The 24,950-nt window shown below is 37.8% G+C and overlaps 1 protein-coding gene across 1 annotated transcript in view; it reads left to right on the top strand.

Annotated features, from left to right (window-relative positions):
- Positions 1-9,175: 9,175 nt before the first annotated feature.
- The window catches only part of NCOA2 (nuclear receptor coactivator 2), a gene marked incomplete at its 3' end in the record, with an annotated part of 47,002 nt that continues 31,227 nt past the window's right edge, over positions 9,176-24,950 (top strand). The window contains 8 exon segments of the mRNA XM_010018607.1: positions 9,176-9,200; positions 10,486-10,589; positions 15,091-15,268; positions 16,659-16,844; positions 17,660-17,761; positions 17,852-17,992; positions 21,333-21,480; positions 23,660-24,929. Coding sequence (XP_010016909.1) covers positions 9,176-9,200; positions 10,486-10,589; positions 15,091-15,268; positions 16,659-16,844; positions 17,660-17,761; positions 17,852-17,992; positions 21,333-21,480; positions 23,660-24,929 — 2,154 coding nt within the window.

The raw sequence follows: 24,950 nt of genomic DNA, 5'->3' as shown, positions 1-24,950 counted from the left end.
AAGCCAAGCTTTTCTAGGGTAATGAAAAAAGATCTTTTAATTTTAGAGAATATCTTAAATGATATGTGTTAATAGTCGTTGTCATCCTTCCAACAGCCATGCTGTATTCATAATGTACCTGAAGTAATGTGGCCACTGTTGAAATATATGAAATGAATCTGAAACACTGTTTCACAAAGGATTTGGATTAAAACGTTTGTTTAAGTAGGAATTATAGAATCATAGAATGGTTAGTGTTGGGAAGAAGTAAACAGGTTCTTTTAGGAAGCTTTTGTTTTTCTTTCGGCTTTCCTTGCAGTAGTAGGAACATTTCTATTTCTAAATTGACTTAAATGTTTGGCTGTGGCCTGTGATGGTGGGTTAGACAAGCAAGAAGAGGGGCCCCAGCTTCTATTTCTGAACACTGGGTTATTATACGAAGAAAACTTTACTTGTCCTTAATGATTTAGAGCTTTTTTGTAGAAGATCTACTATAATCATGAATATTAGAAGCAGTAGGAGCCCTGTTATCCATGTTAGCATGGACACATTAAATTAAACTTGTTCTGTTCTTCCTTAGCTGTCTTCAATTATCTGTGCTCCAATTAGGCCTATACTTTATTATGGAAACTTTCTTTCCTAGGCTCATGGGGAGCCCACGATCCATTATATTTCTTGTTGGTGTGCCATATTAAGTCTCGTGAAAACTTTTGCAGTCGTCAATGGCAACTTATAAAAGCAAAAAGATCTTTGCCTGTTGGTGTGTCATAAACATTTATCTTCAGCATCCTAAAATAAATAAGAGATTTTGTAATCACGGCAATGTGGCATTCGAAGAAAGGGAGTCATATGTTTCCTTTTAGCAGTTGGTTGAGTATGTAAGAGTAAGGCTTCAAGAAACGGAGTCTGGCTAGATTAATATTCCTTTCCAGTATGTTATTTTGGCCTAAGTTTTGGAAACCTATAAGTTTAATTAGCTTGGCAATTGCATCTGCAGATTCTAGTCTAAAGAGTTTTAACCCTTGTATCTTTATTTTCAAAAACTTGCCTGTGTTTTTACGCATCAAAGAACCAACTGGAGAGCTGTTAGCTTTTGTGAAAGCAATATATTGTTTCTGAGACAGCGGTGGAGCCCTGTTTTGAAAAAAATTATCAGATCCTGCTATATTTCTTGTCTTTGAAAACATTAATAATGTTTTTAGAGATGAATTATCAAAACAAGATGAGGTTACTCATTAAGTAAATATCTAACACTTATAAAATTGTAAATGCCAAAAAATACAGTAAAATTTTCTGTCCTAATTCAGTACATACCAAAGAAAATAATGACTTCGTTAACTGAGTGATGCCAAATATTTGTGTCTAATATTTCAGTGCAGAGGTCAGTTAACTTCATTCTTTTTTTAGAAATTCAGCCAAGGTAATGTACCAGATTTTAAGTCAATGCTGATGTATGCATGGCATTTGTCATCATGTACAGCTGAGTAGTTTACATGAGTGTTTTGAAGTCATCTAAATACAAACAGACTTAAAAGTGTTTCCTGAATATGAGTTTGTGTACACAGCTACAGATACATATGTTTCCATCTGCTTATCTGATTTCAGAATAGAATAATAAGTGACTGATAAAACTGAGGATAGTTTAGGGTAAGGCACCGATAGGGATAGGCAATGTGCTTAATCTACCATGTGTACTCATTTGTTGTCTAAGTACTGTATTTTAGGCAGTTATAAAATAGTCTAAATTATACCACCACCAGTCAGAGATGTGAGATTATACTGGTTGCTACACATTCCTAGGAAATGTAAATGCAAAAAAAAAAAAAAAGAAGAAACCAACAAAACAAACAAAACCAGCAACAACCCCCCAGCATTTAAAAAAGCATTTTAAACCAATGAAAATTACAAATTCTCTGCACCATCCTGGATTTTGGCCTTTTGATAAGGAAGTCTCCTGGGCAGGCAGCACCTTTGATGATTAGTTTGTTTATGCTTTTCCTCTAGTCAGTCAGTATATACTAGAAAGATAATGGTCTTTTTGGAGAAAAGGGAAAAAATATAGCTTAAAACCATGAAAATATATACACACACATTCAATCTGTCATTTTGCAAGTTAAGCACACCCTTTTGTTTTATTTAAAAGTGGATGTTGAATGTACTCAAATATTTTAATAAGTTAAGACCAGTCTAAAAATTCGACAGGAGTAAAATTACACCCAGTTATATTCTTTTCCACATTTTTTAAAACCCTAGTGGAAAAGGTCAATGTTGCAGCATGTCCAGCAGTTCATGTTTGTAGTGGAAGCTTAATTCTGCATTCAAGAGATGAAAAACAACTTTCCACTCACAACGTGGTAGTTTGACGTATCCTCACAGTTTAAAATGAGGCATGGGGTGAGAAACAGTTTCTGGATCCAGGGCTACTTTTAGCCTCAGTTTAGATTTCTCTGAAATGGTAGGATGATAGTAGTCATTTTGTGTCTTTATTTCTAGTAGTTTTATTTATCAGTAATCTCAGCAGGAAAATTATTTTACTTGCTATGTTGTTTTGTATTTTATTGTGTGCTGGGAATGGATCAAGCCATTGAGCATTTGGAGTCCCAGACAGGACACTCTATTCCTCAGTTAAGTAGCAGCAAGTGTGTTGTAATTCTGGGTTTTACTTCAGTCCCCAGTCCTTAACTTACCAGAAACTGGTGACCTTCTGAAGTAATTTCAGGTGTGAATAATCTCTGCCACTGCATTCGATAGACAAATCTGGGAACAGTAGGTACTTATTTCTGCAGATAATGCTATTTTTTTAAATAACATTGTCACTTCTAGTTGCAACTGTTAAATTAAAGAGAGACAAATGTCCAGAGAAGCTATTTAAGTGTGTTGGTAGAGGGTGAGACTCAGCCTTAGTCCTTTGAATAGAACCACGTGCCAGGAGTGCGGGTCTCTAAATCCTCCAGCTCACAGGGCTTGGAGCCAATTGGCTCCTAGGGCGAGGAGAGGAGGGAGGGGACACTTCCATTGCTGCTGCATGTCGTCTTCCTCACTTCCAAGAAGTACACCATTGAGTTCTGTAATAAGGAGAGAAAAAAGGGTTCATATATGTGATGACAGAAAAGACAGGCAAAATGAGAATGGGAAAGAGAAGAAACCAAGGAAAATGTAGTAACATGTGTATTAAAGTATTTAGCAAAAAATACATACTGAGATACTAGGCTTCTTTCTGTCCAGCAGTTAAATATTATTCTTGGCCAGTTGAATTTCATTTGTTTTGTCCTTGTTCCAGTTTAACTGAGCTGGGGGCAATTATTTCTCAGGCAGTACTTCTTATAGAACTTGTATTGGGTGACAAAAACGCTGACTTGTTCAAAAAAAGAATGAGAGAGACATGTCAAAATTATTAAGAGAAATGAAACGAGTATTAATTTTATGTATTATTACTTCCGTTTGTTGATATTCCTAAATCCATCATGGTTTTCCAGTGCTTGTTTGACTTTCAATGTCCATGAAAATTTTATACACTGGCTACTGTTTCTGAATTTTCTAGGAGCAGACATCACTCAAAGTTTAAAAAGTTCCATGGAAGTTTGCTGCTTGTATTTGGTGGTTTTGAGAGAATGCAAAGCTTTTTGTGGAGCTCATTTCTTACTGATGCTTCTTTACAGTGGGAAGGTGGGACAAGCATGTGTGGGATGGGAAAGCAGGTGTGCCAATTAAAAGTTGAAAACACCTCAAGGAAGGATTCTCGAAGTTTTAAGTGCTATTACTCCTGAGCAAGTAATTGAGCTTACAGCTTTCCAAGGGCTTTTAGCTTAAGCCCTGAGGTCATTTACCATTTAAGTGTGCTTCCACCAGCAGCAGTAAATGTGAAGCTGAACCATGTGGGTGTGATGAGTGGAGGCATGGGGCGCTGCTGGGCTGGGCTGGGTGGGTGGGCACAGGGCCCTTTCCAGATGAAGGTGATCCAAGTCGTGCTAACAAGAGGGCTGTGTGTCGGGGAGGTGGGCAAAGCCATCCTCTTAGATTGCTCACAGTGAATAAACGTGCTGAGAAAAAGTGCAGCTGTGCTTTTTTAATATGCACTGCAGGAGATTTCAGCAGCCTGATGATATATCGTGCATTAATGTTGAAAAGATAAACACATTTGGAGAGCACAGGAAGGCCTTGTGTTTTTATGTTAGCAGAATGCTTCCTAATGAATAAGAACGTGCTGCTGGCTTCACAGAGCCATATGGCAGCTTTTCTAATTTTAGTTCGGTGCAGATGCATAATTCTCCCTTGTTTTACCTCCTAAAACCTTCCTGAGATGTTGCATAGTTCTTCCTGTAAGACTTGATCTGTAGTTTCTGGGGGAAAAAAATGTATTCAAGAATCTAATGGCTTCTTTGCTCTGGACAGATGCATGCTGTATGATGAAGCAGCAACCTCACTACATAATCACTTCCCTAAAATAGTAGCTAACTTTACTCACAGGGATGGGATAATCTGGTCTTAAAATTGATTGCTGAAATAGTTGCTGTTTCTTAGGCGCTGGTCTTTTGAAAAATTACTTGCTTTCAGGGAATAAAAACAACTTGTGTCAAGGCAATGGGAATTGGGTAAGGAACATGAATGTGGATATCAAGTTCCATGTGAGCCATGGATCGTAGTGCTTGGAATTACACAGCTCCGAGGCAGAGCTGCTTTCCCTGCCTGCGGTTAACCAAGCATCAAAATAACTTACACGTTCTTCACTGCTTTGCTTCATCATGTGTAGTGATCCAAAACTACTTACGTTACCAAATACAAGCTTTTTTTGTTTTGGTTTGGTTTGGGGGGGAGAGGGGGAATTGGAAGGGATTAAGGATGGTTTTATTCAAGTTGATACATTTAAAGGTACTTCTTGTATAGCCCTATTCGTGTTAGAAACCTTCTGTATGTTACCACAATGGTTTTGGTTGAAAGGGACTAGTTCCAACCTCCAGTCTTGGGCAGGGACACCTTCCACTAGACCAGGTGGAAGCCCCAACCAACCTGGCCTTGAAATATCATGACTTAGCAATATTATTAGTCAATATCATTACTTAGCAATAGTCATACACAAATGTTATTAAATCCAATATTTCAAATGCTATTACATCTAATATCTAAAACTGTAATGGCAACTAAAATTTAGCAGTTTGCTAAATGTACTTTCCATTATATGTTAACACCAGTTTTTGATGCTCTCTCTAGCCTTATCTTTGGCCGGTTACATGCTTTTACTGTTTCCTTAGCTGTTAGCTTGGATTTTATTTTTGCATGGCAATTCAGGAGACATCAGAAGTATCACACAGGGTAAAATCACAAATATGAATGAGGCAAGACAAAAGTAGTTGGCTAATACATGCAAAAAATCAAGAAGATAAGTTGTTTTCAAGGCAGTTGCAGTGTAAAATTTCATTGCATGCTTAAACATACAGCATTTACAACCACTTTCAAGTGATGTTGCTGTTAGTGTTATAAGGATTTTTCTTGATTCGTGTGATTTTTCTAATGTGCAGAGTTGAGTTTTCTAGTATCCCTTACAGTAAAACTCTTTCCTCATATTTTTTACCTATTATTATATAAATTAGGGTGTATGACTTGAGATGGATGTGGCATTTCGATAGCAATTCCAGAAATTTATGAAGAACAGGAATTATATGCAGCACCTGAGAAAACCTGTTTTAAGCAGTATTGGCTAATAAATTTCATTCTGCCTGTTACAGTTGGGGTTTTTTCTTCTCTTGACCTCTTTCCTCAGCAGTTTGTAGAGCCCTGTCCAGGGTTTTGTCAGCATCTCTTTTTTGCTCCTCTTTTTTTCTGCAAAGAACCTTAAGTTTTCTCCTATGAAAAATAAACTAAATGTGTGTTGATGTAAATTTTCTCTTTTATATTATGCTTCATCTTTTTGCAATCCCTACAGAGGCTACAGTTTCATTCTTTACATAGAAAATACATTTTGGTTTTACAGAGAGCATCAAGGGGGAAATAGTTCTGTAGCTGGTTTCACTGAGGAAGTTGGCGTAAAGCTTGAATACAGACAAAGAAAGCTTTTTGGGTGGTTCAGCTGGTCCTGCCTGCCCACCTGTAGGAAGGGAGGGTTTGAAACACAACCAAGAAAAGGCGATGCCCATCAGTAGCACCTTCTGAGTCTGCTGTCAGAAATCCAGAGAACTGACACACCTTGAGTTGGGAGGATGGAAAACCAAGAAGGCCTCCGAAGTTAAAATGTAGCAGGAGACTTCAAACTATTGCTTTTGGCTTCTCTTTCTCTGACTTACAGGTTTCTGTTAAACTAATGTGATTTCACAAAGGTTTGCTTTCAGAATCTGGAATGAGCTGCACATAAAGCTCGAGGCTTTCTCACTGATAAATTTGTCAGAAAATATTTGTGAGGGCTTTTTTCTCCTTCTTTCTTCTGTATATTTAATATAGAAAAGTAAATACAGTTTATGAACACTAGGAAGATGCTCAATTGAAAATATTAATACGTATTTTAGTATATTACTGCTTACGCAATTATAAGCATATCCACAGTTTAAATTACATACATCACTAAAATGCTACATAATTGGATGTATATATTCTTTGTAGTGTCTCTCTCAGGAGTACTTCTATTTTATTTAAACTTTTTTCTCTCTAGGCTTAACTCTTAATTGAGCAGAGCTAATAATTATTTCATGTGTGCGAAGTTTGTTCTGCTGTAATTTAGATAGAATACACTTGATCCCTGATAGCCATATTTGTAAGGATGGGACCAGTTTCTAATTTAACACTCCTGCTCCAGTGGAGAATTCCCTGTGTGGAGGTGAAGCCATGGGAAGCCCCTTTCCACCCCGCTCACTTCCTCTGCTGGCACAAGGCTGTATTTCTTTTTCCATGCTAAACCTCTGCCCTGCTTTAGCTGCTGTGCCTGTAGGATGCCTGGTAACAATTTCCCAGTGCTTTGCATTTGAACAGGGGCATCGCTGTTCTAAGAGGCAGCATCACTGGAAGGTGAGATCAGGGAACCAGCTCCCCCTCTCCTGTTAGTGGCCACAGTGGAAAAATCTAGCGGCTGTGGTTAGTCACAGGGTGCAATACCAGCAATTCCCATGGGGCTGGAAAAAAGGCTTCTGAGAGGCTTTGCAAGGTTGAGCCTCTGCAGTTATTTTCCTAACCCCTTACATTCAAAAATTATTGCTCTAGCGTAGAAATAATAAACTCTCTGTGCTTTTGTTTTGTTTGTAGGGCCCTCAGTGAACCTAAAAAAGATAGGAGAAGTGAAAAAAGGAAAAGTAAACTTTACATTTTTGCACCAATACTTAACACCAGAAGCTGGAACTGTTAAGAAAAACAAAAAATACTGACTTGCGATAAGTGCGTGAGTGTTGTCGGCACTAGAAGCTCATGTATCAGTTGTTTTTTTCGTACATTCCTGCAACAATTTTTTGTTCTCAATTAGTCCCACGTGCTGCATTGCTGAAGAAAGGATTTGAATTTCAAGACGCTCCCCATGCCTGGCTGTCAGGATGACACTGCTGACAGGGTTTGCACTTACTTTTCCTGTATGTGCTGATAGAGTCTTCACAAGGGGCTTTGTAGTTCTGTCAAAAATGGATAATTTATTCCATAGTTGAACATTATCACTAGCTGCAGTTTACAACATCAACAGAAGCTACTGCTGGTCCTGCTCAGAGGTTGTCTGAGGCCATTGGTTTCCTATACAGTGCCACTAAAATATATGTATAGGGTAGGGACCTGTGGCCTGAATATGTAGCCTCTTCTAAGCTCTCCAGCCACTTAACTTCTTACACAATTAAGTTACAGATCCGATTATGAAGTCCATCATTTTGGAGCACTTGTGATTTACAAATATTTCAGAATGCTTAGCCAGACATCATGAGCAGTGTAGTGTACAGTGTCACCATCACTGGGAGAAGTGGATAGACAACATTAGCGTCTAAATAGTATTTTCATATTTTCTCCATTCATAACACTGTTTTCTTAAGCAAGTACTGTGTTTATTGATCCCAGAAAGGTGTTGGGTGCTCTGTGGAAAGGCATGTCTAAGGGAAGAGAAAATGGAGAGATTGAATGGTTGTGATAATGGAACAGAAGCAGTTAGGGATCAAAGGGTTGAAATGGATAAACAGGGAACCATTTCCATGCTGCTGTCAGGGACCGTATGTGAGACTTGAGGCTTGAGAGATCCTTGATCTTACTCGGTTGGTATTGCAGCTTCTGTGTTAATTGCCATCCTAGTAATTGCAAACTTTTTCTTTGTTTAAAACCTCAGGTGTGTAGATGAAAGAGAACAGTTGTTCTGATAGATATGTTATGGGTGGTTTGTATGAACTCCTGGTTGTAAGAGTGCAAAAAATCTTCAGCAAATATATTGTGTTATGTGAAAAATAGTCAGTAAAAGTAGTCTTTGTAACTCTGTGAACTGAAGGAACACTGTTAATGAATGTGCTTGCACACCATTGCCGGACAATATCTGCAGACCCTCCATTTCTGGCACGTAGGGAATAATCCCATGTTCTCTGATAATCAAGATGGTATCAATGGCTGAAGCAGTGAGGGGATGAAAGCAGGAAACTGGTGTCTGTATCCATTATAATATTTTGCAGCATGAAACCAGGGATCACTTTATGCTACCAGGAACAGATGGGAAACAAATATCATCACTGACTTTATTAAAAGCTCAGCCCTATTTTTAGAATCTTTTAGAATTCTTTCACAATTTTTAGAACATGTTTTCAGTATCGCATCATCATATGGTGCCACTTCTGCTATATTGTAGTATGGGAAGGATTGTTCAGTTTTTTTCTGTTGCGCCTAATCTCTGCTTTTTGCCAAAAGACGAAGAAATAAAAGGGGAAGAGGTTGGGGAAAGAAAGAGGAATAAAAAAAATCCCACTGAAGTCCTCAGTCAAACCCAGAATTACTCATTTTGTATCCTGGTGAGCTTAAGTGGCAGAGGAAAGGTTAATAGTGGCTGCTAGTGTATTTATTTCTATCAGATTATTCTAATCAAAGTGATTTAAAATCTTTCCATTAGTTGCAACAGTCCATCTCCAGAGCAATTTTGTTTTATCATTATTCACAATGGTGTTACAATGTGTATGAACATACCCTAAGAAGATTGCTAAGATTTTAGTGGCTTTTTTTTCCATGAAAGAGAGAAACGGTAGAAATCTGCTATGAGACAGCCCAAATGACCAAAGCCTTATTGCCAGCAGGTGAGCACAGATAGGAGAACGCCCAGGGGTTCTCAGAAGCAGTTCCTTTACTGTATGTCCAAGCAATGTATATTCACACTGACCTTGTAACCTCTGCCAAGGAAAGAGTTGAGAGGAACTTTGTCTGCAGTATTGCAGATCTACAGATAGTGGAAAATACTGTGCATTTGGATACATTTCAATTTGTATGGCTGATGCTTTAATTTTCACTAAGGGTTATTTTCCAAAGGCCCTTTGCTCCATCTGCACATGATACTTTCAGTAATTTGTACGGTGAATCTTCTTCTGGTTTATCATTGTAGAAAGCAGAAATTCGTTTTATCATCATTTCAGTGTGCTTTCATGTTTATTAAAATGATCTATTGCATAATATTAAAAATAAGACATCTCTAATTATTTTTACTGTCTTAGCTTGTAATATAGCCCTAGCTTTTACATAATTGCTTAAAAAAATAGTCTTTTGAGTATAGAACTAGCAACATTAAATTACAATGTAGAATATGTATTTTGTGTAGTGATTTGTTACTTTTATTACTTCTCCCTTAAAAACCAATATCATACTTGGAATAGAAAAATTAATACAGTCCATTACTTGATAGGAATTATATACTCTCTTGATTTGAAAGTTCCAGTGTGTATGACTATCAGTTACATTTGGAGTGGGGTATGATCTATGACACTGTATATAACATATTGCAGTATGTGGCATTATGTTCCAGAAACCTTAAATCATTATTTTCTTGCTTGTAATTTTCAAATACAGCACTTGAAATTATATGTAGTTTTAATAACATATTGTAAATAAGGCAGTATGAAAATTATGTGATAGTAAGAATGTGGGTGGAGGCATGGGAACAGAAAGGAGGCTGCTGTTTCTCAGTACTGGAACAGTAGATTGCGGACTTATGTTTTCCCTTCTATATATAGCAATCATAGAAAAGTTGTGCAGCTGTGAGCTTTGCATGCTCTTGTAGATCAGCCTTTTAATACACCTTGATCCTGGCTTTTGCTCATCACAGCTTCATAAGGAGCCCTTGTTGCCCAGTGGTATGTTTTGTAGTTGAGTAAAATGTCTAGCAGAGAAAGAGCAGGAATTATTTGTGTCATAAAACTTCAAAACTAAGAGGCAAATATAGTAGTTATGCTTCTATTGAATCATTATGGGAGACTATTTAACCTCATTTTCAGAATTGATGCACTGTAACCATTTCGTAGCTATTCTCAATGCTCTGTGGGCTCTTCTGTATCACTTTTCTGTCACTTAACACAGTTTTCTTTATTGCAGAAAAAGCAGCAGCAGCTAATGAAGATGAAGTGCAAAAAGCAGATGTATCATCTACGGGTCAGAGTGTCATCGACAAGGATGCACTTGGGCCAATGATGCTTGAGGTGAAGAGCACAAAATTCCTTTATTTCCACCAGTTCTGCTCTCCCTAGGATGAAGAGCAGTGTAACGAAATGAAAAAGTGCAGTCAGAGGTTGTTGTAAAAGAACGTTGAAGAGAAACAAGCCATCCTGGCTATTTAGGATTATGTCATTTAAGAGCAGGCAGCATATTTCTATTGGATTCAGTGATTAAACTCCATAACTTGGGGTGGGGAGAGGCAGAGAAAGAGATAATTCTGCTTCTGTGTACTGCAGGTGATGTGACAGGCTTCAGCTGGTTTCAAGTCTTGGTGTGTCTGCATGTGCATGTTCTATTTGTTCTAAAGATTTGGAAGACCTATTGAACCTAAACATTGACCTCCATATACAGTAGTATAGACATAAATAATCCTTCCTCTAAAACTGCAAATCATTGCTATACTGTTTTAATGTTTTATCGTTTCAACACTTAGAGCATTTCCCTTTCCCTCTAGAATATGAAAGTAATTTAGGAAAGCTTTTCAAGACGTCTATTTCAGTTTGTTCAGTTAAGCTTTCTGATTTGATTTTAGCTGTTACTTTGATATCCCAAAAGTCTGTGTGGTTAAAACCTAGCTTCTAAATGTATTACTATTAATGTTGGGTAGGTATGTTATCCGGGATCCTAATGTCATATGCTACAGTCCTTTGGCACTACTGCTTTATCAGCCTAAGCTCACTTGCAAACTGTTTATTCCTGTTCTCGCTGTACTTTTTCTGTAAGGAAGAATAAATGTTACTTTAGATAAAACACAAAATCTGAATCGGGCTAAAGGAACTAACTTTGGCAGAAGCATAATTATTCCATCATTTCTGAATGTTGCAGGAACAAAATGCATGTTATAACAGTTTAAGTATTTGCATTATTTTTCATGATTTGTTAGATGAAAGCCTAGTTTTCTGTACTGTGTACAAAATAAAGGCTCCAAAATCACTAACAGATTAGTACTGAACAGATTAGTAGACAGGTTGGAGTGAAAACATTCTTCTTTGAAAAGTAGGGGTAACAAATTAATTGAGTTAATATTTATTATACGTGCTCAATGAATCAAATGTTTTTGGTTTTGCTATTAAAGTTAAAAATTCATCTCTTACATTGCTATGTTAAAATTTAGCTTTAATTTCCTATTAATTTCATTGTAAGGACCTGTTTTAATCAGAGGGAAAGTAAGGATAAGGTGGTTTTTTTTTTTTCCCCTGGCTTATCTTGCATGCTTGGCTATTGCAGCAAACATGACATGTAAAATCACCCGTCTGTTCCGTTATTCCATTTAATTTAGTTTTCCTTTGCAGTAAAACCATTGCATATTAAAAGTGAAAGATTGTGGAACTAAATTAACAAACCAGGGTCCTTTTGCACCAAGAAACTTAAAAGGACTGAAAGTTGCTATATGTTTGCTGTGAAAAGACTACAGATACTTTCTTTGTGTCTTTATCTCCTTAAGGAAATGCAATTTAGTTATTTCATCTTTACAGAACCCCTTTTATACAACCTCTTCAAAAACCTCATGAACACTGTATTAGTTGATTTTGTTTAGAAATATAATTGTCTGGTTTTATTAAAGAATAAAACTGAAGAATAGTGAGTGTTTCCAGCTGAAGAAAGTGAGTAAAATTCATGATGCAGCTGCTACTTCTGAGGAATTTTTAACATATTTCTTGGTTAAAACATAAAGTAAATAGGAAAAGAGGGTGAAAAAAGAGTCAAGAGAGAGTTGACAACATCTCAAAGAACACAAATCTATTTCACATTTCAGTATATCATCTAAAATAATACCTATTCTCTTGTTTTCTCTTCCAGCATGTTGTCCATTAATTGTTCCCCCATTGTCCCAATAGCTCTGAAGAAAAGTTATTTATTGTGGTGGTATACATCTGGGGCAGAATTAAGAAATTATTGCAGAAGTGGAAGCTTATAAAAGATTTAAGTGGCTTGGTGCTTTAACTTGCTCAAATGTCAGTAGCTGCTTACTTACAAGATTATTTTATTAACAGAACAGAAAGAAATGGGAGATTGGCATATAAGGCCCTGTGTTACTCTAGGCTTAAATGACCACCTCTGTGGTCAAACCAAGAAGCATCTGTAAAGTAACAGAACGGAGCATCTCCTTGCCAAAGATGTTGCCATAGTAGGAAATAGGGAAAACTGAAGGCTCTTGTGGGATACCAGTAACTGTCATAATCTCTTGCTTGCCATCCCCGTCTTTGAAAGTTTTCTCCTTAGGACTGCAGTAAGCATCTGCTATGGCTTTGGTTTTGCGATCCCTTTGAACCGATGTAAGTGCGGACTGCTGCCAAGCAGAGTGGTTCAGCCGAACTCACACCCTTCTGCCAGCACTAACCGCAGTGTGGTTTCATGATGGGCCAGCTCAGGGACTGATGTGGCTAGCATTCTTTTTTTTTTTTTTTTTCATTCTTTTTTTTCTTGAATTAGTTTTCAGCCGACTCAGTTCCCTCTGGTCCAGCTCTTCATATCCTCAGACAGTACAGGGAGCTGTCATGATGTAGAAAGGACTAAACCAAAGAGGTCATCCTCTCATTGGCTTTGAGCAGTGGTGAAATGCAGTCTAAGATAGTAATCCATTGCAAAGATGGTGATAGAAAATTGTATTAGAGCCTCAATTAATTAAATCTTGTAAATGATTGCTGGTTAAACTAAATACTAGTCAGCAGGAAAATGTCATGAATATTATGAAGGCACATGGAAAGGAGGGAGCTCTCCAAAGAAAGTAGATTAACAGAAGAAACCAAGAATGATCAGAAACAAAAAGAAGGCAACGATAAAAAAAAACAAAGTTAGAGATTAGAATTTGTGACAATTAACAGGAAAGGAAAAAAAGACCTAGTTTATCTTAGAGGCAGTCAGGAAAGGTATATACTTGCACATTTATTTGTGGGGTTTATTATTCTGTGATTTAAAAATAGAACAAAGCATTTGGCCACCATTGGCTCAGCCACTCTGCTTGTGTATTGTGCTTTCACTATGCTTCCCCTTTAGCAAAATCATGAACACAAGCTCCAGAGAAGGACCTCTGGAGCTTGTGTAGTCCTACCTCCCACTGAAAGCAGTTCCGACTAGAGCAGGTGGCTCAGGTCCTAGTCCAGCCAAGGTTTGAATATCTATCAAAAATGCCATATGCCTGTATACACTTGCTATGGCAGCTCTTCCTTCTTAGACTGTCTTGCAGTGAGCTGAGTTCAGGTTTGGTATGTATCCACTCAGTTTTAATTAAGCCATAATGGATCATGGGTTGCCCGTTTTTCTGACTTGTTTCTGTCCCTGGAGATGCAATAACTAACAATTGTTCTAGTGATTTCTCACCAATGCTTCAAGAGGTGAATAAATCAAGCAAAGCTGCAGAAGTCCGTATGGGTTAACTGTAAATTGAATGTTTAGACCAAAAGCTTTGGTGCTTCAAGTTTAAATGTATCCTCCTTTATCAGCTCATATAACATAAAGCTAAGAGGGACGTATTCTGAAGTGCTTCTACAATCCACAATCATGCTTGCATCTTAAGGAAAAGAAAGTTTGCATGAGAAGTTCTTACTCATACTAAAATTTTTGCTTTATCCTCATCAGGTAGCAGTAATGTAGTATTTGGCTTAGGCTTCAGATAGCATACAGCAGACATCTTGGAAAGAATGCTACAGCTAGGTTGACACTGTCACAAGAGATAAGGAGGGAAAACCAATCAGCAGACCTGACTCATTTAGGCACTTCCTCACAGAAACTTTAAAGTCCTTTGGAATACCATGAAGCTGAGTTGAAGAGGTGAAAGTCTGCTTCCTTTTCCTTGGATCATGTGTGGACTGAACTAAACTGGTGTCAAATAAAAAAAGGAAAGCTGTTCTGGGAGTAGGGACTAAGGCTGCCCCATGCTTACTGCTCACTGCCTGCTCTCAGCTTCTGTTGCTCTTTAATCGCTTGTGTTCCTGACTGCATGGGCATCACTGTGAAGATGCACTGCTGGGTATGGGAAGGAGCCTCTCTCTTTTTTCCTGCCAGAGTTTTCCTTGCCTTGTGTGTGTTCATTTTGCGATGTGTTTTCTTGGAATCAGTCTCCCCATGCTGCATAGAGGAGCAAACAGGCTCTAGGTGTAGGAGAACCAGCTTCTGGACCAGGTTTCTTACTTCATAGGCAGGCAGATAGATAGCAACCTCTTCGGTTATTTTTGCTTGCTTGTTTGTTTAGAGTGGGCGATTTGGTTTGTTTTCACGTGTGGGTTTCATTATATTGCAAGGCGTGCACCTTTCAGTGCTTTTACACTGGTTTGATGTAAGTAAGATTAGGTGCTCAATCTGAAATGTGTCCTTCGCTATTACAGACAAGAATATAACAACTGTGATGGATGCAGAAAGACTCAGCTATGTTTCCAGAAGGGAATATTTATTTTCTGTGTATTTTCTTATTAATCTGATTGTTTGGCATTTTGTTTCCCTCTCTTATTCTCTTTCTTTCTGTGTGCCTTTTTTTATTCCATTTAGGCCCTAGATGGGTTCTTCTTTGTAGTGAACCCAGAAGGTAATGTTGTGTTTGTTTCTGAGAATGTGACACAGTACCTAAGGTACAACCAAGAAGAGCTGATGAACACAAGCATATATAGCATCCTGCATGTAGGGGACCACAATGAATTTGTCAAAATCCTGCTGCCAAAATCTTTAGGTATGTATCTTTTCCTCTTATCATACCATTACTTAACTTTGGTTTCATAAATCAGCATTTCAGTAACTTATGTCCTTCCACTACTTACAGTTTCATCATATACACCATTTATTTTTAATGTATATATAGGCTGTATGAATGATTAATATTATTCTCAAAAGCATCCTCTGATTCTTACTTGTTAAAATTACTCTCAGTAACCTATGTTAGCTGATATTTTTAATGGATTTCTAGAGTGAATCACTAAAAGGCAGCGTTAGCTGTATGAACTCTGATAGTTCTCTGTCTAGGCTGGTTATGCTAAGAACAGTCCAAGAAAGCGCGAATATAAAAGAAAAATCAGTAAACTCCTTATGCTAGAATTTTTATTTCAGTGTTTTAGTCTAGCCAGTATTCACCCTTATCTTTCAAAAACTGTTTTTGTTAGTTGCAACCATTTTTTTTATTCATATTAATATTGGTTTTAATGTTACTGGGTTTTGGAGGAGGTGAAAAAAAAGAGAAAGTCAATACTGAGTGCTTCATTTACAGAAGTTTAAAAAGTATTATGCATTTCACCTTATCATTTTAGTACTTCTTAAACCCTGAAGAATCAAAAATGTAAATGGACAAAGCCCATAAATTACTGATGCCTTTATTGCATTTTATGATTGAAGAGGGCAAGTGAAAAGTATTTTAAATATGACCCTGCTATTTCCTTATGTGGTGTTACATTAATTCACTCTGATGTCCAGTACCTATATTTGTGCATCTCAGGATTTTGTTTCCTTTTTTACTTGCCTTAAGCACTGTGTAAGGCTTCAGTTTTATCCATCACTGCACCCAGGTCATTCTGATCCCTTCAGTCTTTCCTTTTGTAGCTGAGACTGTATGTTTCAGTATATTCCCGGTTGTGTTGTTTCCTGGGTTTATAAACGCATATTAGTTTTTCTTTCTATTTCTAATCTGGGTACAGATATTTAAACAATGCTGCCATCTCTTTTGTATTAATCACTTTTAAATTCACTGGACAGATCCTACATATTGCCTTATTTTTTCTAGACACATAAATTAACTGTCTGTCCAGTAGGCTTTTCACTGTGCTGTATGACTTCTACACACACCAATATTTTGACTTTTATCCTGCTTTTCTACTATGTTGTTATAAAGTCACTTGAAAAAAAACATGGCTCCTGAACATATTAACAGTGTTCTTAACAGCTGAGAAGCTTATAAATTGTCTTGTTATGTGCTGGTCTGGTCTCTCATATTAAAAATAGATTATTGTTATTGTTAAATGTACTTGTTTCCCAACCAGTCTGCAAAACACCTTTATTAATTTCCCATGGATAAGCAGCAGAAATTATTGCTATTAGATTTTATCTCACTATATGATCTTTGCTTTGCTTAGTGAATGGGGGATCTTGGTCTGGTGACACTCCTAGGCGTAATAGCCATACCTTTAATTGTCGGATGCTGGTAAAACCTCTTCCTGATGCTGAAGAAGGCCATGATAACCAGGAAGCACATCAAAAATATGAAACTATGCAGTGCTTTGCTGTTTCTCAACCAAATTCCTTCAAGGAGGACGGTGAAGGTAATTACTGCATTCAGTTTGTCTTAGTATTTTCTCTTTCTGTGCTGCTGTGGGTCAGCAGTTTTGGTTCATTCGATAAAGTGAGGTAGAGTTGATAAAGTGGCTTCTAAATCCTGAAAAATTGAAAAGTTTTCAGGTTTTTTCCTTTTTCATTTAACTGTAGAAGTGTACTTTCATCTTGGATTATGAGTGTATACACTTGCATGCACCTATTTGTTAAACCAGTATAACTGAATTTGAGAGAAACTGCATTTACCTTAAAGGAATGTCCTAGTTTTGTACCACTGCAATTGTAAGAAGAATGTAGCTGACTGGGAGGAAAGTTTCAATGGGCAATTTTTTGAGTTCTTAGAATTTGAAGACAATTGTGGTTCACCATTTCCTTTACCATTTACTACTTCAGCAGGTAAATTTCCTCAGATTGTATTTTAACTATTCAGATAAGTAAAAATGGTTTATTATGAAGCTGGTTTCTCAAGGGACTGCAAGTATTTGGGGCATGTTTAAGAAATGTGGCTTAGAAGGTATGAAATGGTGAGTGTTGAAGAAACGTGCTCTCGGTGCATGCAATATATTCTTCTTTATTACTTCTGAGTGGTTGCTATACAGGTATATGCATTTGTTGTTTAATGTTGTAGGAAACAAAGAAGATGTAAAACCACTGAGTTCTGTCTGTCCTTTTATTGGCACAAAATCCAATAAGAATGTTGTTCAAAAAAGGTTTAAAGTACTGGTTTTTTAATGTTTCTTAATTCCTTGTGGAAACAAAATCTTCCTCTTGTGTGCAAATTAATGAACTAAGGTTTTTCTTTAAGATTTGCAGTCTTGCTTGATTTGTGTTGCAAGAAGAGCTCCAATGAAGGAAAGACCGCTTCTTCCTTCATCGGAGAGCTTTACTACTCGCCAGGATTTACAAGGTATTGTGAAATAAGAGATTTTCATTGTGGTTTGGTTTTTTTTACCCTCAAAGGGGAAATTGCTGTAATAAATGTTTTATCTAATATCAGGCAAAATAACTTCACTGGACACAAGTACCATGCGAGCAGCTATGAAACCTGGCTGGGAGGATTTGGTGAGAAGATGCATTCAGAGGTTCCATTCACAGCACGAGGGAGAAATATCTTTTGCCAAGAGGCATCACCAGGAAGGTTAGGTTTCATATTTTTAGCACTTTCTATATTTAAACTGTTTGTTATTTGTATCTCTTGGTTGTGTTTTCTTTGCTATGTTTACATGGAACAATCAGGGGCTACTGACAGTCACTTTTTCAAGCTGATTTGCCTGGCAGACTGATGGCTTTCTCTAGAGAGGTTTTGTACCTTTCTCCCTGTTTATTTTAGCCTACTTCATATAACTGTGCCATCTTGGAGGGTGCTTTAAATCTTCAAATTGTTGCAGTTATTTTAGAAAGAAAGATGCTTACGTGTTCCTTACCAAAACATTAACTATTCATTATTCTTCAGAACCTCAGCTCACACATGACAGTTCATTGACCTGTATTTCTTTTCTCTACAAAAATGGACTTTTACTGCCACATTTCCTGTGAGAAACACACAGCGTTTCTGTGCATTGCAGTGCTCATACTATCTAGAAAACCACATTGTTGTATCTAGCTGATAAGTGTTATAGGATACACTACAAGCACATCTACCAGTCAAGACTATGGAAGGTAAGATGTAGGAGAGCACCTGCACTGTGAAAGGTTCCCCATGAGATTTCTGTGGTAGTGACTGGGTGGGAATTTTTCTTCTCATAGAACCCTGATACTGCTAATTCTACTGACACAGATTGAAATTACTAAAAGCAAATAACCCTTTATAGTCCACAGGAAAGTCGTTTCAAAACCAATTGGGAATAACTGAACATTTCCAGTGCAGGAGCATCATACTTTGGGTTCATGTTTGTAGAACAGGGTTTATGGCTAGCCTGTAGCAAACAGTTGCCATGATCATTAATCAGTGGGTGTGCTGGTTTGGAAACTAAATTGTAACCGGAATCTCAAATTATTCCACCAGATACACACACAAAAAAAAAAAAGCTTCAGTCATGCAGCATTAGCTAAATATTTTTTAATATGTTCTGCTTTCATGAAACCTTCAGGCTTCATTTTGGGAATGTGGAGGCACAGAAATTCTGTGATAACAGCTTCTGGGGTATGTACAGTGGGAGTGCTAAAAGTTCACAGCCTTATGCTGTGATTTCAGACAGAACTGAAGAAGGTGGTAGGAAATTAAAGATACAGTAGGGGTTTAGAGAGCATTTTCAGGTAAGACCCGTCTGTGCCAAAGGTAATGTAGGAGTTTCTTTTATGGCATCCAGCCACTTGTTACTTCAGACCTCTTCAAATGACTCCCTGCCAAATTAGCAGCTCCTACATCCAGTGCCGAGGTTTGAGTGGGTCCTTACTAAGCTATCTGTGAAGTGATAAAAATATATATGATTTGGAGTTTACACTGTATCATTTTGCAGGGGAGGTTTAGGATCATCATGTAAACTGTAGAATTAGTGTAAATGAGGGGGCTCTTCTTGTGGAAGTGAAGAGAGTGAGTGATAAGAGGAGGAGTAGAAACCTCTGGAATTGCTTTGTGGCAAAGGATCCAGCACTAGGGAGGAATAATGGCTGAAATGTTTCTTTCCCCTGCCCTGCAGCATGGAGAAGAAAAACAAGGCATATTTTGGGTCATAGCATCTTTGCACTTGACTGAGGAACCCCTTGCATTTTTTAAGTCTTTATGTTTAACTACAGAAGCAAAAAAAGTAATGGTCTTCTACATGTAATTCAGTGTTCCAGTGTGGAAAAAAAGGGAAAAAAAAATCAACATTAGCTTGATAAACAACAAAACCCACAAAACTTTCAAATTAACTCTCAGTATAAAGAGCAAAATATATGGTACATTTTTATTGGCCACAGTCAGAAAAATAGCATTTCCTGAAGAGGAATACGGAAACATTCTTGTTTGCTTAAAGAATTAGTTTGGAAAATGATTTAAGTAGAGATTTCACTTGTATCCTGTTGGCATTGAGTACTGGAATTTCCTGATGTGGTATATGCTAAAGTTAAGAGCTTCGGACCTTCTGGTGCCCAAAGGTTAAACTGAAACAATGACATACCTAACAGTGAAATTTTGCTTTGTATTGTTTCACAGTTGTAGCTTTTTGGTTTTCTTTACATTTTTACTCTGAAAACCCCCTTCTGATTGTTTAAATTGTGCTTCCTGTTTTCTCACTGCCTAAATAATACTTTAAAACCTTGCAGAACAATATATAACAGTGGGGGGACAAGGAAGAAAAGCAATCCTCACCAGTCCTGCAAGGCTGAAAATCTGGTAGCTCTGTGGAGGAGACTATTTAATAAAGCCACACTTGGAAAACTATGTAATTTCATTACAACAGGAAATATTTAAAGACAAGCAATGAAATGCAGATCAGATGATACTATTAATTGAAGGAGGAGGGGAAGGAAAGAAAACCAAACCCACAGAAGATGTGTTTGTAGGAAAAAATAGGAAATTAAAAGTATTTGTAGTGCTGCATTCCTATTTTTTCCCTGTACAGTTATATGAAAGTTCTGAAGTTAAGTATTTCCCTCCTGCCATACCTGTAATCCTAATATAATAGCTTTTGGACTAGGAATTGAAAATTGTCCGGTTTGTTTCATTGATGACAAAGAGTGAATAGTAGAATAAATGGAGATTTGCTTTTCCATAACATGATTTTAGTTTTTAATTAAAGACATGTTATGGGGATCTGCAGAAGTTAGAAAATTGAATTTGTTGAAGTTCAGATTTACACTGAAAACTTAAGGGCTGCAGAATACGTTCAGTGAAGTAAACCCCAAACCTAACACGGGGGAAGGATAACACAGCCCCAGTTTTGGTTTAGGTAATTGTATTTATCATTTGCTTGAGCTGTATATTGTTGTATTTGTTCTTTGAAAAGTAATGATTTCTTGTTCTGGTTCTTCTTATTTCTGATCATTCCCATGTAGCAGATTTATGTATTTTTAAATTAAGGAGAGTAACCGTTACAAGATAATTTCAGCAGGCAATAAGGAGGAAAAGATACAGGCTAGTGGAAACAGATGATACAGAAACTAAAGGCATTTATATTAATCATTGTAATGTAGATGATAGAAATGAAAAAAATGTACGAGGAACAAAAGGAATTAGACACCTATTTGGCAAAGAGTGAAAGGGACATTGAGGACTTTTTGATCCTCTCCTGAAACACTCTGTATTTTGTAGTCTGCTACTGTTGTCACTCCTTACGAGTTTTCTTTTGATCACCCTATGGTATGTGGGATCCTTTATTTTATATGCATTCCATCTATTTATTTTCAGAATTATTCTTCTGGGTTGGTTTTGTTTTGCTCTTTAACACAGTGTCTGTGGTACCAGTGCTGATGGATTTAGACCATCAGATGTTGAGCAGCCAAGCTACCTGTGTAGTTTCTCATTAGTTTAATTCTGTTCTTTTGCTTGCTTGCAGTGCTGAGGCAGGGACTAGCATTTAGTCCTGTTTACCGGTTTTCCTTGTCTGATGGCACTATCGTTTCTGCCCAAACAAAAAGCAAGCTCATCCGTTCTCAGACGACCAGTGAACCTCAGCTCGTAATCTCCTTGCATATGCTTCACAGGTAATCCCGAACAGTTTGTTACATTCACAATCTGCAAAGACACAGGGAAAGTACAAAGTTGCCAAAGCAAATAGATTGTTTAAGGCTGATAGATGTTCAGTTGTCTTAGAACTGATAGCGTGAAAATGAAGTAAGTTTTTGAAATCAATGCTTACATCAGGAAAAGGCTGTAAGGTTATTTCAGGATTTAAAAATGACATGCTGGATTTTCACGTCCAGAACTTCCATTAAACATACAAAATTTCCTTTAATCTCATGTTCTTGAGTATTTTAATTTCCTGTATTTTGAATAGCAGACACAAGAAACTTCCCACGTGTAATTAAATCTAGAAAACTTTGAAGGATTAAATTTCTGTAGTTCACAGTCAGTCATATGTTGGGCCTGGGTCTTCTTTAAAGAATTTTATCATTAGTAGAACTGCAGTTTACACAGATGCATATTTTAACTCCTTGTCTGTCTCCATTCCTTGTCTTTTCTGGTGCTTGGAGTAGTGGCTTTCACATGTACAATCCTGAGAGATACCACTACTATTAGCCTTTCTTTAAAAAGGCACAGGCAATAATATATTTGCAGTCCAGGATAAGTAATCACTGACTTCAGAACTTGAGCTTAAAATTTTAATGAAGTCATTGCCTGTCCTGGTATATTTGTGATAGATTTTGTTTTGGGTTTTCTTTGCTGATTATACTGAGAGTGGTGTTTCCCTGTATCCACAGTACCACTTTTTTGAAAGGAAGAAAACAGCTGTAAACGTAATTAAAACTGAAACCATTTTACAGACATGGTAGATTTGGAAATTGACCTGAGCAAAAGCTGTCTGAAATTTATTTTCTTTGGGTTGCTGAATATACTTGGTATTTCAAGAAGTGCTAGATTTTAAATTTTAAAAAAGCACCACTAAGTTAAAAATGGTACTTGCCAATATACTTGGGGTTTGGGTTCTGGTTTTTTTTTCAACAGAACACTGGTACTATTGAATTTGTAATGATGTTTTTAAAATCCACCTCTCTCTTTATAGTTAATGTTGTTCAGCTTTGCCTTTACACCTAAGGTAACAAATATAGAGTAACAAGCTTCACTACTCTGTGCGCTTCAGTTCTTTCACTTCTCATGCTTTAGCAAAAGGCAAAAGTTTGTCTGAACTTATCCTGTGCAAGTAGTAATGGATTTTGTCTCATCGAAAATACAGATGAGGAATGTTCCATTAGTATTTGGTTTTGGAAGTCCAGAGTTGATTTGATTCTTCTCAAAATCTCATTGTTTTTTCTTCCTAATCTACTTGACTCTGTCTCTTTTGTAGCTTTTAGCACTTGGGAATATGTCTGATTTTCCTGATATAAGTTTTAGCACAAAAGTAGAAAGTATATTGCATCCTCCCATAAACTAGTTAAAATCTACCGGGGAAAAGAGAAGTGACCATCAAGTGCCCTCAGAAGAGCTTTTTCTGTGTGTGTGTCTCCTCTGTTTCCTCCATCTTACAGTCTACATCTCTAAAATATATGTTTTTTCTCTTTCTTCTCCTCTTTTCCTAAATGCCTGTGCAGGACTGGATTGCTAACAGACTGTTCCCATTCTGAAGCAATATCCAGTAGTTCTCTTGGCTCATATGCTGTTTTGGAGCAGAATTGAAATACTCTGGCAGTGTAGAAATGTGACTTTTTCAACTTTCTTTTCACTATGAACTTGGTGGGCAAATAGCCCACTCCAGCCTTGTGGTGGGGCTAACTCACAGAAATTCAAAACCCCAGCAAACAGCTGTCCACAGCTGTCTTGTAAAACATGGATTTGTTTGGGTCGTATTTTTCAGATTAGATTTCTGTCACTTCTAGAAGTTAGCTCTTGCTGAACTGTAGAAAAGAGATACACATTAAAGGGAGAGAGTCTGAAATGGTAACCTATCTGCATTTCTAATGACTGTCATTTAAATGAGGTATAATTTTGTTTTTCCTCTCTTCCACTGATCTGTTAATGAGGTACTGCAAAACCGTTCTGTTAACGTGCAGCCATGTTGAGCGTTGCATATCACTTTTGACAAATTGTTGATTTGTTTTTAATTGTAGGCTTGTTGTATTATTTTAAAGTGAGGTTTGGGGTTTTGCTTCTTTTTCTGTAAGGTAATTGCAAGTTGGCCACTGTCATTTTAGCTAATGGGTTGTTTTTCTTCCCCTTGCCACATAGAGAGCAGAATGTCTGTGGAATGAATCAGGATTTGAGTGGACAAGGAATGGGGAAGATATTGAACCCAATTAGCTCCAGCAGCCCTGCCCATCAGGCCATGTGCAGTGGAAACCCAGGTCAGGATATGACCATCAGTAGCAATATAAATTTTGCCATAAATGGCCCAAAGGAACAAATGGGCATGCCAGCAGGCAGGTTTGGTGGTTCAGGGGGAATGAACCATGTGTCGAGCATACAAGCATCCACTCCTCAGGGTAGTAACTATGCACTAAAAATGAATAGCCCCTCACAAAGCAGCCCCGGCATGAACCCAGGGCAGCCAAACTCTATGCTTTCCCCAAGGCATCGTGTGAGCCCTGGAGTGGCAGGAAGTCCTCGCATCCCACCCAGTCAGTTCTCCCCTGCAGGAAGCTTACATTCACCCGTGGGAGTCTGCAGCAGCACAGGAAATAGCCATAACTACACCAACAGTTCCCTGAACGCACTTCAGGCCCTCAGCGAGGGTCACGGCGTTTCTCTAGGATCGTCGTTGGCTTCACCTGACCTAAAAATGGGAAATTTACAAAATTCCCCTGTGAATATGAATCCTCCCCAGCTAAGCAAGATGGGAAGTCTGGACTCTAAAGAGTGCTTTGGACTATATGGGGAGCAATCAGAAGGTACAACTGGACAAACAGAGAGCAGCTGCCATTCAGGAGAACAGAAAGATAATAGCGATAACAACATGCCACCGGTTGTCAGTGGCGAGAGACCTGATGGACAGAATAAACTGCATGATGGAAAAAGCCAGACAAAGCTCTTGCAATTGCTGACCACCAAATCGGATCAGATGGAGCCTTCGCCTTTGTCCAGTAACATGGGAGACGTTAGCAAGGACTCCACAGGAGGGTTGCCTGGGTCTAGTTCGGCACACGGAACCTCGCTCAAGGAGAAGCATAAAATTTTGCACAGACTATTGCAGGACAGTAGTTCTCCTGTAGATTTGGCCAAGCTCACAGCAGAGGCCACAGGCAAAGAACTGAGCCAGGAGTCCAGTAGCACAGCTCCTGGTTCAGAGCTGACTGTTAAACAGGAGCCAGCGAGTCCTAAGAAGAATAATAATGCACTACTTCGCTACTTGCTAGATAAAGATGATACTAAAGATATTGGTTTACCAGACATACCCCCAAAACTGGAGCGGTTGGACAGTAAGACAGACCCTTCCGGTAGCACAAAGTTAATACCTATGAGGACGGAAAAAGAAGAGATAAGCTTTGAGCCTAACGAGCAGGTAAGCAAATCTTTGCATTAT

This window comes from Nestor notabilis, unplaced genomic scaffold, assembly GCF_000696875.1.
Source record: "Nestor notabilis isolate BGI_N333 unplaced genomic scaffold, ASM69687v1 scaffold12787, whole genome shotgun sequence".
NCBI lineage: Eukaryota > Metazoa > Chordata > Aves > Psittaciformes > Psittacidae > Nestor > Nestor notabilis.
The sequence above is the reverse complement of the archived record's forward strand: the minus strand, read 5'-3'. Positions and strand labels throughout refer to the sequence as shown.